This window comes from Leptodactylus fuscus, chromosome 3, assembly GCF_031893055.1.
Source record: "Leptodactylus fuscus isolate aLepFus1 chromosome 3, aLepFus1.hap2, whole genome shotgun sequence".
NCBI lineage: Eukaryota > Metazoa > Chordata > Amphibia > Anura > Leptodactylidae > Leptodactylus > Leptodactylus fuscus.
In genome coordinates, this window is record NC_134267.1 from 169,242,702 (window position 1) to 169,260,975 (window position 18,274).

Consider the following 18,274-nt stretch of genomic DNA (forward strand, 5'->3'; position numbering starts at 1 on the left):
ATCATCTTAAGTGTTCTTTTATGTTCAGGGAAGAAGAGCTTTCCTTATGTAAAGATCACAAGTTTCAAGAATGCAGGACCCACTAATCTGTCTGAACAGATGTCACCCACTGGCAAAAGAAACGCAAAAATAGGTTTGGAGCTGTAAGACTTGACAGACCATACCGCAGATATGTGGTAGGGTGGGCAGATGTGGGAATGGGTGTATTGATTATGATAGCAATCAGAGGGGAAAAGGAAAGAGGCCACACCACTGATGTCACGATTGTGGCAAGTCTGCCAGGGCGTTATCACTGGAATGAAAGTAGGATTGATAAGGTATTACTTCTTTTATTATTCTAAGTTTAAAGGGATCCTATCATTAAAACTCATTTTTTTCTCACTAACACATTGGAATAGCCTTAAGAAAGGCTATTCTTCTCCTACCTTTAGATGTCTTCTCCGCGCCGCCATTTGGTATAAATCCCGGTTTTCATCGGTATGCAAATCAGTTCTCTTGCAGTACTGGGGGCGGGCCCCAGTACTCAAACAGAACTGCTGTCCCCAGTGCTGTGAGAGAACTCTCCAGCGCCGCCTCCATCTTCGTCTGGAATGGCCTCTCTCCGCGTCTTCTTCCGGCACAGGCTTCAAACTTCTAGGCCTCGGGCAGCCGACTGTTCATGCCTACCAGCCACAAGAGAATGGCTGCTTACAATACTGTGTAAGTGGCCATTTTCTTGTGGCCAGCTGGCATGCGCAGTCAGCTCTGCCCTAGGCCTAGAAGTCTGAAGACAGCGCCGGAGGAAGACCGTAAAGAGGACGTTCCTGAAGAAGATGGAGACGGCGCTGGAGAATTCTCTCGCAGCATTGGGGACGCCCCCAGTGCTGTTTGAACACTGGGGCCCGCCCCCTGTACTTCAAGAGAACTCATTTGCATACCAACGAAATCCGGGATTTATACCGAACGGCAGCGCGGAGAAGACATCTAAAGGTAGGAGAAGAATAGCCTTTCTTAAGGCTATTCCAATGTGTTAGTGAGAAAAAAAATATTGAGTTTTACTGATAGTATCCCTTTAAGGTGCCTGGATAAGCCATTTACTAGAAAGGCCATCTGAGAACTATCATGCTGAGCTTCAGGTGGCACAATGCATTTTCAAACCACCGCCTTGGGCTTGATTGTCTCGTTGCTGTATGAACCCTCATGGTGAGCGACTGACATATCACACGTTTTATCAGCAAAGCAATATTTCTGTGGGGTGCGTAATACAAACTAGATACAAGAAATGTGAACTCATAACAGAACAGAAACCCCCTGCACTACCCCAACATATCTTATTCCATAGAATCCCTTGTATTAATCTATTACCCCATAAGTAGCAGCATGGCATTACATCCATGATGTGTTACTACAGCACAACCATGGGAACTGTCCATTTTTAGCAGGTTTACAGCAGCTCTTGCTGGCTGCATTTCCTTAAAGTGACTATATCATGTACAAATAATTTGTATTTCGATATTTGCAATGACTATATCCATAAATAGAGAATTCACTCCAATTTGACAAGTGAGCGATGCTTTCCCAGCTGCTGGAAGTAAATTACAGAGTATCTCCAGCCTTCAAGATCTAAATTTATACTTTCTTTTTACTTTAAATAGAAGGAAAGTGAGCAGAAGGCTGCCACGCAAACAGTCTTCTAGGAGGCTCCAAATGTACAGTATGTCTATGACAAGCTGCAATCTCCTTACCACAGGATTACTGGTCTGATCTGCATAGGGTAAGCTGCTATGGTGATTACAGGGAAGGCATACCCACCGGGACCTCCTACAAGACCCCTGTCATTTTCACTTGGAGTACCCCTGGTCTTTGTCGACAAAAAAAAAAGAGAAAAATTCTGCCACATGTGTCTAATCCTATATAGTGCAGCATATTCAAGTGATGGAACAAAACGCTTAGTAACAGAAACCAGATACCTCTAGGGCTTCCATGTCCTCTGATCACCACGCTCTCCCGAGGCATGTATATTTAGCCCACAGTATGAGCATATGCGCCACTGCTATTATTTTATGTGAATAGTTGGACGGTTTTCTCTGTTCTCAGTAAATATTATAAATCTCCTGATAATGGAAAGAAACTTAGTTTTCTACTGCTTGAAAAATGCTAAGGATGGGTGGCTGGGTTATAGAAAAAGTGTAAATTGTTTTAGGCTGTACCTGACACAGTCTCAACATTAGGGCTCATTCACACTTGTATATCTGTATTTGTAAAAAAAAAATAAAAAAAAATAATTAAAAAATAAATGAAAAATATATAATACATATGTGTTTTTTTTGTTACGGCTTGCTATTCTTATTACCATATTGTGTGTTCCAAGATGCCTTCTCTTCATCCTAGTGTGTTTTTTTTTTTCTGTGTCAAAAGTATGAACAATTTTTTGCTGTTTTTGTAACACATGTGAACTATGAAAACATGGAACTTTTTTTTTCCCAACCCATTGAACTCTATGGGCTATAAATGGCCATATAGACCTGTTGGAACATGCATTCTAGAAAACTCATCATACACATACAAAAAAAAAAAAGTAAAAGTTTATTAAAAAAACAAAAAACAAAAAAACGTTCACAGTAATTTTATTGGCACTGAATTTTTTTTTAAATCATATTCATAAAACACGACTGAATCAACCATTAAATAGACTGCCTGGGATCAAATTTTACACCAATTACTGCTGCAGCGGCATAAGAGAAGAAAGAAGAAGAAGAGCCTGTACTTACTAGTATACTACTGTATACTGTGATGCAAGAAGAAAGCTAAAGACAGCTCCAGCCTGCTGCTGCCCACATAAAAGGTCTATCTAGGACAACCAGTTTAAGCCAGGACCCGGCGGTTTGGCCACTGAGGAAATGCCGCAGATAAAAACGTGGCATTTTACATTCACTGCAGAGTGGATGGGATTCTAGTGAATCCCATCCACACATTGCAGAACAATAACATTGTGGTTTTGAAAATCACAGCACGTCAATTTAGGTATAATAGAAGCAGAAAGTCTACAGAGGAAATGTCTACGGAATTTCTATGAAAAGCGCTGTGCTTCTTTTGCTGTGACCCGCTACATGGGGCCATAGCCTTAAGAATAAAACTTCTAAGCTACTCTATAACATGCCTCCTGCATACCAGTGTCTACATTTTTCATCGTGGCACGTTATCTACTCCGGTCAAGAAAAACATAAGGGGGTGTTCACACATACAAATTTGACACTGAATTTGAGGCAGAATTCGCCTCACATTCCACCTCAAATCTGCCTCCCATTTAGTTCAATTTTTCTGCTTGATGATTTTTTTTTCAGCTAACGGAAAAATAAATGTCTTACTCGCTCTTCAAGTAAATTGCGCTTAAAAACTGCCACAAACATGAATGGGAGGCGGAAAATAAACCTTTTTAAGTCAGTTCTGAATCGGACACAGAATTTCTCAAAATCTGCTTGCGGAATTTGAAATTTGGCCCTGTCCAATAGAAAGGCAAAATACAGAGGCTCCCTTTCTCCAAATTCTGCTTCAAATTCAGCATCAGTTTTTGTCAAGCAGTAAAAATTAGCCTTAGATTCCTTCTGCTTGACAAATACAGCCTCTATATTCTTTGTGTGAACACCTCCTAAGAGTAAAGATACACAATATGGTGTAGCTCCATCACAGGCCGCCAAGTGTGTTCACTTAAACTAGTGAAACATCTTTTGATTATTGCCTGGTACTTGCCAGTGGGCTTGTGGTAACCTGCCAAACCGTGCAGCTAGTCACTTACCAAGTGATAGTAAATGTTTCACTGCATTAAAGGGATTGTCCAAGAACTACACAAAGTATAGAGGAGCCCAAAGCAGGTGTAAAAAAACCCCCAAAAACCTGTCCTCGGCACTCCATTGTCTACCGCAGTCCATTTGGGCTGTACTGCCATACGATGATGAGCCAGGGACAGGTATGCATGTTTTTTTTTTTTATTTTGTATTTCGTCCAGTTTATGTGTCTTTTCCCTAAGGTAAGCAGAAGGGTCTGGTGAAGAACAGATGAAACTCATACATATCTGCACCACATATAACTATCGCATTGTTACTTCATTACAACAGAGAAAAACAATAAACAAATAAGGTTGTATTCACATGGTGCAGTTAGGCACAGTTAAAACTTCATTGGAAATACAGTCCTATGAAAAAGTTTGGGCACCCCTATTAATCTTAATCATTTTTAGTTCTAAATATTTTGGTGTTTGCAACAGCCATTTCAGTTTGATATATCTAATAACTGATGGACACAGTAATATTTCAGGATTGAAATGAGGTTTATTGTACTAACAGAAAATGCGCAATATGCATTAAACCAAAATTTAACCGGTGCAAAAGTATGGGCACCCTTATCATTTTATTGATTTGAATTCCCCTAACTACTTTTTACTGACTTACTGAAGCACAAAATTGGTTTTGTAACCTCAGTGAGCTTTGAACTTCATAGCCAGGTGTATCCAATCATGAGAAAAGGTATTTAAGGTGGCCAATTGCAAGTTATTCTACTATTTGAATCTCCTCTGAAGAGTGGCATCATGGGCTACTCAAAACAACTCTCAAATGATCTGAAAACAAAGATTGTTCAACATAGTTGTTTAGCGGAAGGATACAAAAAGCTGTCTCAGAGATTTAACCTGTCAGTTTCCACTGTGAGGAACATAGTAAGGAAATGGAAGACCACAGGGACAGTTCTTGTTAAGCCCAGAAGTGGCAGGCCAAGAAAAATATCAGAAAGGCAGAGAAGAATGGTGAGAACAGTCAAGGACAATCCACAGACCACCTCCAAAGAGCTGCAGCATCATCTTGCTGCAGATGGTGTCACTGTGCATCGGTCAACTATACAGCGCACTTTGCACAAAGAGAAGCTGTATGGGAGAGTGATGAGAAAGAAGCCGTTTCTGCACGTATGCCACAAATAGAGTTGCCTGAGGTATGAAAAAGCACATTTGGACAAGGCAGCTTCATTTTGGAAACAAAAATTGAGTTGTTTGGTTATAAAAAAAGGCGTTATGCATGGCGTCCAAAAAGAAACAGCATTCCAAGAAAAACACATGCTACCCACTGTAAAATTTGGTGGAGGTTCCATCATGCTTTGGGGCTGTGTGGCCAATGCCGGCATCGGGAATCTTGTTAAAGTTGAGGGTCGCATGGATTCCACTCAGTATCAGCAGATTCTTGAGAATAATGTTCAAGAATCAGGGACGAAGTTGAAGTTACGCCGGGGATGGATATTTCAGCAAGACAATGATCCAAAACACCGCTCCAAATCCTCAGGCATTCATGCAGAGGAACAATTACAATGTTCTGGAATGGCCATCCCAGTCCCCAGACCTGAATATCATTGAACATCTGTGGGATGATTTGAAGCGGGCTGTCCATGCTCGGCGACCATCTAACTTAACTGAACTTGAATTGTTTGTCCAAAATACCTTTATCCAGGATCCAGGAACTGATTAAAAGCTACAGGAAGCGACTAGAGGCTGTTATCTTTGCAAAAGGAGGATGTACTAAATATTAATGTCACTTTTCTGTTGAGGTGCCCATACTTTTGCACCGGTCAAAATTTGGTTTAATGCATATTGCGCATTTTCTGTTAGTACAATAAACCTCATTTCAATCCTGAAATATTACTGTGTCCATCAGTTATTAGATATATCAAACTGAAATGGCTGCTGCAAACACCAAAATATTTAGAACTAAAAATGATTAAGATTAACAGGGGTGCCCAAACTTTTTCATAGGACTGTACTGCATATAGCTTTGATTCAGTGTTTGGTACAGTTTCTTCATTTTACAGAAGAAACATTTACCATTTTTTACCCGTAAAATTAAAAAAAAAACAAAAAACATAGCCAAACTGCTTTTATGCAGCTGCACTGTGTGAAAGCACCCCTAGAAGGTACAATCACAGTAATCATCGCGCACAGGGACTCTATAGAATAACTCCTGTTTTGTGCAGGTGCCAGGAGTCCATTTGTGATGTCTACAATCTGGGATTTCAGGTGGTTTTTACTGATGTGACCCAGGTTAATGGAGTCTTTGATGTTAACCCCCACACTCACAACCACATTCCTTCACCCAATGTTTATCTTTCTGCCTTGCAAGAAGAAACTGATCTGAAGACTAATGACCCTTCTTTGTCCTGGGAATGTTTCACTTATATGCTGTGAACATGCACAGTGGAGGTAGAAATAACCACTTTTATTTATATAAGGCTACCTCCTTTGCTTTTCTTCTCATATCCCATCATGAAAGAAGCAAAGATAGCAATGCACCATTTTTACTATGGGAGGAATATGCAAATCTGTCTCCCAAGATGTAAAAAGGGAGACAGCGCCTCTGTTATGCCGCCCTCTATAGGAAGCACTCTGAACATCATGCCCGACTTTCCCAGAAGCCTTTACTGCATAATGTGGGGTTTTTACCAAGTCAATTTCTCAGCTACGGACGGCCGTTTCGGTCTGGTTGGACCTAGTCAGCGCAGCGTAGAGAGAACTGACTTGGCAGAAGTGAGAGGCTGAGAGACCAGATTATGGGGATAATGTTCCTCCTATTTACATCTTGGGAGACAGATTTGCATATTCCTCCCATGTTCCCTTGCAGTGGAGCGACTATGGCTGTATAAGTCTCCACACACACCTAATAGGTGGTTTCTGCTTAAGGAGGAACATTATCCCCATTTTTACTAGTAAATGATGGTCACAATGAAGTATGACTGCGTATATGAGCCTAGTCCAATGTCTAGGATGGAATTTCTAAATACTTTCCACTAACTTTTAGGGCGTATTCAGATGGTTCAGTTAAAAAACAGCATCAACAACCATTTCTTTTTTATGTGGTTGAGGTTTTTACCGACCAAACATTAAGAAAATTTTTTAAAAAATGACATGGAAAAAAAAAACAAACCCATAAAAAATGGATGCGATTATAACCAAAATCACAAATAATGGAACATTTTACCTCGATTACGATTAATGATTATTTTAGGGCCCTCCCATTTTCACATGTCACGCCCCCTATTTATATGTCGCTAACTCTTGGTTATTCGCATATCAGCAATCCTGATGGGACAGCATACAGTTAGTAACATATCCTGTAGCCTATGGCAGTGTGAGACAGAGCGGCATGGATGCAAATTTGATGTGAGCAAGTTTACAAAGTTTAGTTGATTTTGGATATTTTCTGATTAATTCCCCAGCCCTTATTTCAACCATAATGATCATTCATCGGGAGAAGTTTATCAAAGGATTATTGTAGCTGGCCGATGAGGCAGTGACTGTATGGATAGGAGTAAAGCTGTGTCTGATGGACAACAACAACAAAAAAAATCTTAAGATTATATGATCATCCCTGAATGATCTTCACATTAAAGAGCGTCCTCAGAATTAGAGTATCTCTAGCAAATCTGTGTGTGTGTGTGTGTAAAACAATCGTTCACTAGATGATCATTCAGCAGCTGTTCAACCACCCACCTATATCTATCTGATGTATATGGCCACCTTATCAAGAAAGATACAGTATGTATAGGAACAATGCCATACAGAAACGTCTGATACTTCTATGCTGCATCATACAGTAGATGGACTGTTGTGATCACAGGCCTCCCACTAAGCCTGACTCAATAGACCATTATAGCCACGCTGAGAATACCGCACCTGCTGTCAATCTTCCTGCAATTTTAATTAACACCTGTATTCACATATTCCCAAATGATCTCCATCTTGCCTACACAAGCTATTATACAACAAGCAGCAAAACCGCTCCACATTGCATGCGAGCTAGAACCACTTCTAAACTTCTTATAGCACCGGCTGTAATACAAAGGTGCCTGGATCACACAGCCTGCATCTTATAGAGGTCCTCAATCTGCTGCTATTGGTAATGAGCTACTTACCGTAAAAAGGAAAAACTAGTTCAGAATAATCCTGGTTTTCTTCACTCTGAATAGGACAATTACTGACTATTTTCCTTTGATCACTATTTTATTTCTCTACAAAGGCAACCACTTCCTGAAGGATCGCCATCAATATTAGATTGGTGTGGTTCAGACTCCTGCCACACCTTAGCATTTCAGCTAGCGCAGCATACCCTTCATTATCTTACTAGGCACAGCTCTGTGTACATTTTCTAGTGGTTGGGATTGGTACTGCAGGTCAAGTGACTGGGACTGAGTTGTAAACTCCAAGAAAACCAGAAGCCATGAATAAAGGGATGCCTTATAGAGATGAGCGAGTACTATTCGAAACGGCAGTTTCGAATAGCACGCACCCATAGAAATGAATGGATGCGACTGACACGCAGACTTTGCCGGCAGCCGGCCGCTTAACATCCTGCGTGCTGGCTACATCCATTCATTCCTATCAGTACGTGCTATTCGAAAATGGAGTTTCGAATAGTACTTTCTCATCTCTAATGCCTTACAGACAACATTCATAAGAACTTTTCAGACCAAATACCAGGACATCTGAGTGTAAGTTCACACTGAGTTTTTTGGTCAGGATTTTGAGGCCATATTAACCTCTCAGGAGCTTTTTCTGGGAGCTGCCTCGTTCCGGCTCCTGGAAAAAGAAGCGAGGTGCGCATTCTTCAGGCCATTTCGCCTCACAATTTGGCCTGAAGACACACCCTCCTCCGGACTAGGCCCATTCATTGGGCCTAATCCGGAGTGGAGCGTGTGGCTGAATGCCGGTGCAGTGCACCAGCCTTCAGTCGCGGCTACCCGTCTTTTGGACTGGAACCTGAGGAGGCCTCCGCTTCAGGTTCCAGTCTAAAGAACTCTGTGTGAACTTACCCTAAGGGTCAGTGCACACAGTTTTTTGGCTCTGATTTTGACACCTTTTTTTTGAAGGCTGATTTTGAGGCGGATCAGCGCATTTACAGGGAGGAAAATGGAGAAGAATTTGGAGTGAAATTTCAGCGCTGATAAAAAAAGCCTCCCATTGACTTCAATGGGTTCCTTTTTCTGCTAGCAAAAGAACCCATTTTGATTCGTGTGAATGGACTCAAAGGGTCCATTTACACACAGTTTTTTGGTGAGGATTTTGGCAAGGAAAAAAATCTGCTTCAGGAATTAGGAAATGGTTTTTTTTCCTCCAGCACAGTGTATGGACCTTGAAAAAACCACTAGCGGTCTTTCACACTGAGTGAATAAACCCTTAAGTCAGTAGTGTATGGTCAAGTGTATTGCTGCATTATTCCACCCTTGATCTTACCTATTAGCCTTGGCGGGCTGTGCCATCCATTGTAGCTGAAGGCACAAGAGCACTATATAATGGATAAATTTACAGTTATCTGGTGTAGATAGGTGTATTTGTGGCGCGTCTTTGACACAGAGCCCTATCATGTGCCAACAATGTGCTATATTGTTGCTTCTGCAGTCTGCATGCCATTTTTTACGAAAGTGGGCTGAGTGGGATGCCATGGTCTAACAAATGTACTATAATTTACTGGTGTGACATACCCAAAATCTACATCAGTTCCAGAATGGCTAGATGTCCGCTGGACAGCACACTCAGTTGTGTGCATGGAGTGTAAGAGGCCGGAGGAGCCTTCTAATAGTTCAGGCACATCTTGCGCCAGTCAGGGACTTCATTAAGAATGGCGCACAGACCTCCATTACTATAAATTCCCCCATTTTACAGTGCTGTGCCTTGTAATGGGCAGGCTACAAAGCTAAATCCTCTCCAATTCATGTTGTACAAGCTCTAAGGAAATGTGTTAGCGTCTGTCTGGATAGTTGAATTTCCTTCCTGTTGTACTGATAGGAAATAAACTAAAGCTAGGCCCAGGCTCCTAAAGGGGCTCTGTGAGGGTGAAATATTGATGACTGATCTTTAAGCATTCAGCTGAACACTGCAGCATCTTCAGTGAATACCAAGCACAACGCCATATATTGTGTAGGGCTGTGCTTGGCATTATATTATGCACAACAGGATTGCTTTGTCAAGAATGGCGTTTTCTACGCAATCCCTGCTTGGCCGGAGTTTGGACCATACTCTATGCACGCCTCATTATAGATTAGCTTCATTCTCTGGAGACTAAACAGAAATCTACGACTGTCCGGCCCTCTAATTGCCCCATTTGAGGCATGAGGGGCACAAAACTCTAAACTTTGCAAATTATGCACAAGATATTTGTGACCTGACAAGACATGATGAGTCAGTCTGGAATCTTTGAAACAATGAACTGCTTATGTTTTCACTATTTCTTAACCTATCTTAGACTGAGGTCTCCGTTACAGTGGGTGGTATTACTATAACGTCTAGGCAATATGCCCAATGTCTTGGAGTCATGTTTGACTCAGGTCATCCCTTTACTCCTTATACTGAATCACTTACATGTTCCTGCCAATTGCACCTTAAGTGTCTGTTCTGACTTGTTCTTGTCTTGACTACTGTAACTCATTACTAATGGGTTTTCCTCTGTACAATCTATGCAGAATACTTTGGCCAGACCCATCTTTCTGTCCAACTACTACATCAAAGTCTTTAACCTTTGCTAGTTACTGAACTGTCTTTTTACAATTTCTTGAGACTGCAGTAAATCCTTAACGACAAATAAATAAGATGACTCCTCTTATAATAGACTTTCCATTCCATGGATGCAGGTCTGGTCACAGGGATGTTCGGTCCTTGTTGGACCAGAATTTATGACATCATGGTAACAATTCATGCACACGGGACCACTGAAGCCAAAGACTGGCTGAGCAAATCACATGACCTGCAACAGACCGAAGGTGCTGGAAGTCTTGGGGACTGGATTGACACCATAGGAACATTTAGAAAGAAAGTCATTTTTCTAGTGTATTTACAGGGCTTCTTGCTGTTTGTAAGAGCTTTAGATACAGAACATACACTTGTGTATCTTCTCTCTTAAGACACACAATGAAGATTCATAAGACTTGACTGCTAGCAGAGATCCTGAACGGTATAGATCAGACGTAGAGAGTGCAATGTGATAACTGTCTAGATTATAAATCAAGGTTTCCGGCAGGTAGATCCCATTTTGTAAAATCTAATTTTTCATTGTAGTTGAAGAACTGACAACATACACAAAATATTGTCATGATTATAGAAACTTAGAATGCGCAACCGTCCCAAAATCCACATAAACATTTGGCACGACAATAAACACAGATGGCAGATAAATAGAAGCATCACGTAAAGTCATTCTGCATAATAGCAAGACTTATTGTAATGGTTTCTACACCTGCTCTGGGTCCTGGGTCTGCTAGGGCTTTGTCCTTGTGTAAAGCTCTACCTGTACAGGGACAGTGGAGTAAAGCACAAGGGTGATAATGTCTAACACGTTAGGTTGTTTCCCATTGATGTCTCCGAAGAGATTACTGCCTGGCTAATACACAAAGGCCACTATGGCATCAGGATTGGTCCTAGTGCTTTAGAAATGTTACCTTATTTTATTCATTCCTGTTGTTCTACATCAGAATCCAATGTGGCTGCTAAGGGGTGTCTGGAGTAAATCACCATATGGCAGGTAAAAATAGCAGATGTGTTAAACATAACAGAATAGTGTAGGACGCACAAGAACGCAATGCAGGATGTCTATAGATAGCTGCTAACACATTTATCATTATTAGCACATGTTCATCCTGTGACATACGCTATTAAGGAACATTTACCCTGAAAATAGAGAAAATCACCAGTAAAAGTCATTGACTTGTCCTTTTCTGTCAATTACGCCATGCAAATGCAGGCAGAAAAAAATATTTATGGCATGCTCCGTTGGATTCCATATGTATGAAGGTATTCATTCCAGAAGGGAGAAAATCTCCACGTGCACATCACCCAATGGAATCTGTATAGCAGAACATGGAGGTGATGTGGCTCTGTACTAGGGAGCTGGATGGTCTTTGTGCACTACGGTACAGACCCCATGTATAGCCATGTATATAAACTCCCACTACCACAGCTTCTGAATTTCTGGGAATCAGATTTTAAAGAGGACCTTGCAGCGGTTTTTCTCGTAGCACTTTTTTGCTGTGGCCTACTCTGTGGGGCCTTAGCTTTAAGAAGTTTTCTGGGACTTAATAAATTTTAAACAGTTGATGACCTATCTTACGGATTAGATGTTTGCTGCTTCTGCTTTGTAGGTCATATGCTGTCATGATCCTTGGTCACATAGCCTGTTCAGTCCCATTCAAGTGAATTGGCTGAGCTGCAAAACCGAATACTGACGCTATACAAAGGTACAGGGTTATGCTCGGTAAGTAGTGAAGAGGACACAGCGCTCACTCAAAAGTTGTGCCCCATTCAAAGAGCTGATGGAATGGTGTTCGGCACCTATCGATCTGCAGTTGTTGACCTATCCTAAGGAAAACCCCTTAAAGTTAAGTAGAATTTTAAGGGGTAACTTACACACGCAGTGGATTTACACATACTTAATTTTACGCCCTAGACAAATCTGCAGCAAAATCGACAAACTTTACAGGCAAATTCACCAAATTCTGACCATAAGACCAAGCATTTGCCATGTGGGTTGAAAGGCCATTTAAAGGACAAATGCAAATTCCAGATATGCCACCTGTTATGTTCTTTAAATAACAGAAAATACTGTGAAATTTACCAGTCTGTTCATATGATAGCAGGAAACCACACTAAACTACATTGCAAAACACAATATAGCATCTAGGGAGAAATATCTCTGTATAATAGCCTAAAGCCATACAAAAACACATGGACAGCCCATGGCTTTGCAGCATGGAGCCACAGCAACTATGTGTAGCATCTGTGTACATTCTGTATGCTTAAGGACATTGGAAAGATTTATCATGTAGAGAATATTAAAAGTCAGTATTGCTGGTGTTTGTATTGTTGTAATTTGCACCAAATTTATCAAATGTTGCGCCAAATGACTTTCTACACCATCCCCTCTGTGAGTGAAAATGCAGCAATTTAGTACAATTCATAAAAAGTCCTACTTGATGAATATAGCGCACGTCAGATCAAGAGGCTAAGGCTGGGTTCACACCAGCGCTTGTACTATGTTCGGGACTTCAATCTCAAACCCGTTTAATAAACAGAAGCTGAGTGGAAACCAAACAAACCCCATTATAGTCTATGAGGTCCACAGGTTTCTGTGGGTAACCGCTTTTATAAGCATGTTAGGTTTCTGTTCAGGGGGTCCTCAAGCAGAGCCCCCGAACAGAAACCTGAACACAGGTGCGAACCTACCATAAGGGTGGGATAACATTAGCATAGTAAGGCGGCATTCACACAGAGTAATTTGGTGCTGATTCTGACGCGATAACTCATGTCAGAATCCAAGCGGAAAAAAGCCTCCCATTGATTTCAATGGGTTCCGCGCGGAAAACGGAACCCATTGAAGTCAATGGGAGACTTTATTTCTGTGTGGATTCTGACACGAGTTATCACATCACAATCAGCGCCAAATTACTCTGTGTGAATGCCCCCTAAGCATCAATTAAAACAGGATGGAAGACAGGGCCCGCCATGTTGCTTACATTTGTGTCAATGGGAACTGGCACAGATGGATGACAGCAACCCTAACAATGCAAACTTTCACAACTACTTTTTAAAAGCGGATGTAAAAATAGAAAAGTCCCTAAACCTTTCTGCAAATAAGCGTAATAAGACACAAATGCCTATTTTGTGACTTCCTCACACCGAAGTTCTGGATCACACAGCTTAATTTATTCCTCGCTATGAATATCTAGTAAAACCAGCATGCATTAACACAGGGGTTTACAGTGGATATGCTGTTGATTTAATTTCTTACAGCGTAGGTGAAATCTGCTAAAAACTTCGGAACAAATCTGTGGAATCCTCATAATCCTGTTTTTTCTTTTTTTGCTGTGTGTTAGATTTTCATTCACATCTGCACTACATAGTATCTTTGCTTTGATCTGTTATAAGAACATAGGAGCGATGAACATAATGGAAGTGCTATGTCCATCCATCTCCAGAACAGACATGAACAGAACCTGACACACCCCACTGACTGTAATGGGGCCTATCAAGTAACAAACAGGGGCAAAACCACTAAGCATGCTGCTCAATTATGTCAAACTTTCTTAAAGCAGCCTATAATATAGATTTCAGAGAAGCTTAACCCTTCCATAGCCTAAAAAAACTAAACTAAATACTCATTTACAAGTCAGGCAACATTGCTATTTTTTCCCCAACAGATCCTCTTGGGGTCGGCTACAAAAGTGGAAACGTTTACCTTTATATATACTGCAAATAAATCGGCTAATAAGAAAATCTAATCTAAATTTTGTAATAAAGCCAAAGACTTACTGATGTGTAATTGGATCTTGCTTGTTTCTGGTTCCTGGACTCTTGTTCCTGGAACTGTAGTCCTGCAAGGTGCTTCTCTAGGGCTTCCCAATCCATTGTGGGAAGTTGGGGTTCCTCCCTCAAGAGGCCCCCTGATCCAATAAATGAGTTCATTGGTGGCCCACGTACAGTGTTAATCTGAGGTTTGGGGGGACTGTGCTTTCCTCTATTAGGGGGTTTCCCAGTTACTAAGTTCCCATTTAATTTGTGCCGATGGGAGGGGTTTCCATTGGTAGCAGAAAGATGACCACCTTTAATGTCCTCAAACTCTTCTGCTAAACTCCTGGTCGTGACAGTCCTTGAAAAACAATTGTCCTTAGGAAAGCCATCATCACCACCAACGTCTTCGTCATCTTCATCCTCCCACTCATCGCTCACCTTGTCCACCATAAAGTCCTCCTCCTCATAATCCTCCAGGGCAGCCAGATCCAGGCTGGGGGAAGACTTACAGTCTGAGCAAGGGGTCACTTTGTTGGAGCTGGATTCGGAACTTGAGCGGCTACAAGCATCACTTCCTAAATCCATGCCATCCTCTCTGTAATCCTGCAGGTCAACATAGCCAGCATGCCAAAGAGAAAAAAGAAAAAGAGAAAGGCAGATAAGTTTGTGTTTCTTTTCATCAAAGTCAAGCAGCCTGTCTATACTTGTACTCTAGGGAAAAAAAAAACATGAAGCAACTGGAAACTGCCAGCAAGAATATCCATCCCCTGAGGCTGTAAGATTCCTCTCCTTCCACGCCTCCTCTCCCTGACTCATACACCAGTCACAATGAGCAAACACATTTCCATACACAGCGCTGACAGTGTGATAATAAGCAGTGTACCCAATATTAATATTCCTCATGATAATTACCACCATGCTCAATTGCAGCTGTAAATTCCACCTATCAGGGCTCGTACTGGCACATCGCTGCAGCTTTTTCTTACAGTAATACAGTCCAGAGTCCCATAGCACTAAATGTCAATGCATATATCTCTAGCTATATAACACTGTGCCACAGTGCATAGCCATTGTTCCAGCATTACTACAAGGTGAACATCAAAAACAGCAATTTTCCGCGGCGCACCTACAACCAGAATCACCCCATAGGAAGCTATCCTATAATAGATCAGGCTGCAGCAGGTCGTTTTTACCCCACGACTGCTCAGTCAGAATACAATGGCTGGTTATACAGGGTAAATGTCTGTGTCTGCTGATCCATAGACAGAATACAGGCCTCCATAAACAGCAGCCTGCTTTCTGCATTAGTATATTCCTTTCCCATTTATATAAGAGTGTAGGTTAAAAATAAATCTAAAGGATTCCCATCACATTGCAAAGAGGTTCTGTTAGCTCTTCTGACACGTCTATTCTACTAAATACTTCCCATGAAATGATTCTGGCGCAATTCTATCTATAGATCTATATTATGATGTTCCTCTGTTATTCGTCCTGGAAATGTCTGAATAAAGTGACAACTGAGTAGTACAAGCTGGAGATCTGTCCCTACACACAAAGTCCACATTTACCAAGGCTGCAGAGCCTAGAAAGTGGCAACAATGTCCCTCCACTTGGCATCTCTGCTGCTGCACCTTATTAGCCACTTTTTTAGACAGTGAGTGGATTGGGAATCTAGGAGTGCCAGGGAATCCCCAGCCCACCAGATTTACTGGTATGAGTAATACCACAAATCTGCACCAGTTTCTGACTGGTATAGCTTTCAGATCAAGTAACCTACATGTGCAAGGATTACTAAGATGCAGGCGTGTCTTGCGCTTGCCAGAGAATGAATTAAGACCAGCATAAGAATCAACAGTCTTACTAAATTCCCTCCTAAGTATGCTATCATTGCTTACAGTATTGGGCATACCCCTTCTATGTCCAAGAAGAACAGAGGAACAGCACAGGGCAGAATGAAAGGAAAAGATGTTCCAGGACTGTTAGATGATGCGGAATACATATATACTAATACAGACATATCAGGCAGGTGTCAGGTCCTCTATGTGATATCAAAAATTATTAAATTCGGGGAACCCGCATAATGTGCAAACAGATGATGCTGGCACAATAGACCCAAGCTATATCAGTATGGATAGCAGCTTCCCGGTGAGGTCTGTGATCAGGTATATACTGTCTGTTATATATGGGTACAGTGACTGCCCTCAGACATGAGTTGGCACTTCTGTCACCCGCTAGCCTTGTGGCGAATACGTCTTCACCAGATCTGCAGCTTTATCCTATTAGATGCCAGTATGACAGGTGATGTGACTGCTATATACTGGGTACATGGAGGAGCCTGCACTTACATCATGTCTGCTAAGTCCTTCCAATAAATTGCAGGCCATCATAAGATCCAGGGGGATACAAGCCTGCAGGCTAGGAGATCCTCAAGGAAAGATCCTAAAGATAAGGTTCTCCTCATCCTACAGAGCTGACCCCATGGTGCACTCACCATGTCTACAGGTGGACAGGGTGTCTATGTCAATCCCATGATTCTCTGAGCCCCCATACCTGATGCCTGGAGTCTGTACCTTGTAACCCCTCATCCCTGAGCCGCTGTGTGACGTAGCTGTGAGTGTCACCTCCTCCTCCCCGTCGTCTCCCGCAGCAGTGGAGTGAGGCTCCTCAGCTGTGTACACCGGCGCCGCCCGGCACACATCCCCAGCTCCGGAAACTCCTCACTCCCTGCCTGCACGTCACTGCGTAAAGTGCCGGGAATAGGAATTCCGGAGTCTACGTAAGTGACTGCTGTGATTGGGATGGCAAATACTGGCGGACAGCGCCATCTAGTGGACAAAGGCTCAGCTTAAAGCAGGGCGCGCCCTCTATACCTATGGTACAAAAGCCCTATTCATAGAGACATGATGGAGACTGTGAGGGGAAAGCCCTGAGCGATGCCACATCATGTACAGTGTAACCTACATCACACATTATACCTGTGGATACACTTACACGAGGGTGCTATACATAATATATATTCTGCCAGCTTTCTGCACCATGCAGTGTAATGTTACAGGAAATTCACCTATGGATGTACATCTTATCCATTCACGTAACCCCAGATTTACTAACACTTAGTTTGGAAATACACCAGATTTATCACAGTGTCCGAGTCTGGGTGATAAATCCGCTGTGTGACTGCCTAGTCTAAGTTTTATACCACCTATTTGTTGGCAATGTTGAGCCAGAATTTCCAGCACAATTTTGGTGCATTATTGGCGCGTTGTGACACTTTTAAACCGCAACCCCACATTGCACAAAAAGTGCACTACATTTATACCAGCGTCTAGTCGTAATATTTACGCCAGCGTCTAGTCGTAACCACAATGGTAAATCTATCTATCTATCTATCTATCTATCTATCTCTAGTGAAGCTGACCTGACATCACAATGCTGCAGAAAATGGGGAGGGGGCTGTGCACATATGTATTACAGGTCTGTTAGGGAATGTTCACATGGAGGAAAAGGTTGCAGAAATCTTTTCCGCAGTATGAACATTCTGCGCCGCTCGCCGCGATGGAATGCCGATGCAGCATTGGCATTTCATTGCGGCATCCCACTCCTGTGTAGACCGCGGCATCTGCAGCAAGATAGTGCATCTTGCTTCTTTTGTCCGCTGCTAGCAGATAAAAGAAGCAAATGGCTCCCATTGAAGTCAATGGGAGCTGGTTTTTGCAGCGTATTCCGCATGAAAATTTGCTGCCAAAAAAATCTGTGTGAACTAGCCCTTACTTTTCGGGATCCTATAGCTGGCTTGTCAATAGGGAAAGCAAAGGGCACCAAACCTAATGCGTCTCAGTCTCAAGACACATATAAACATATCACATAATAATAATAATAAAAAATTTTATTTCTATAGCGCCAACATATTCCGCAGCACTGTACAATTTGTAGGGTTCAAATACAGACAGATACATAACAAAGAACGTCATTTCACACAATGGGACTGAG

The 18,274-nt window shown here is 41.9% G+C and overlaps 1 protein-coding gene across 3 annotated transcripts in view; it reads right to left on the reverse strand.

Annotated features, from left to right (window-relative positions):
* Positions 1-18,274, reverse strand: part of SCHIP1 (schwannomin interacting protein 1) — a 326,728-nt gene that overhangs the window by 51,854 nt on the left and 256,600 nt on the right. For 2 of the 3 annotated variants that reach the window (XM_075268731.1, XM_075268732.1), the window contains one exon: positions 14,306-14,887. In XM_075268731.1, the coding sequence (XP_075124832.1) occupies positions 14,306-14,887 (582 nt within the window). Of the gene's footprint in view, positions 1-14,305; positions 14,888-16,834; positions 16,986-18,274 lie in introns of those variants that run through there. The other variant, XM_075268734.1, reaches the window with a different exon arrangement.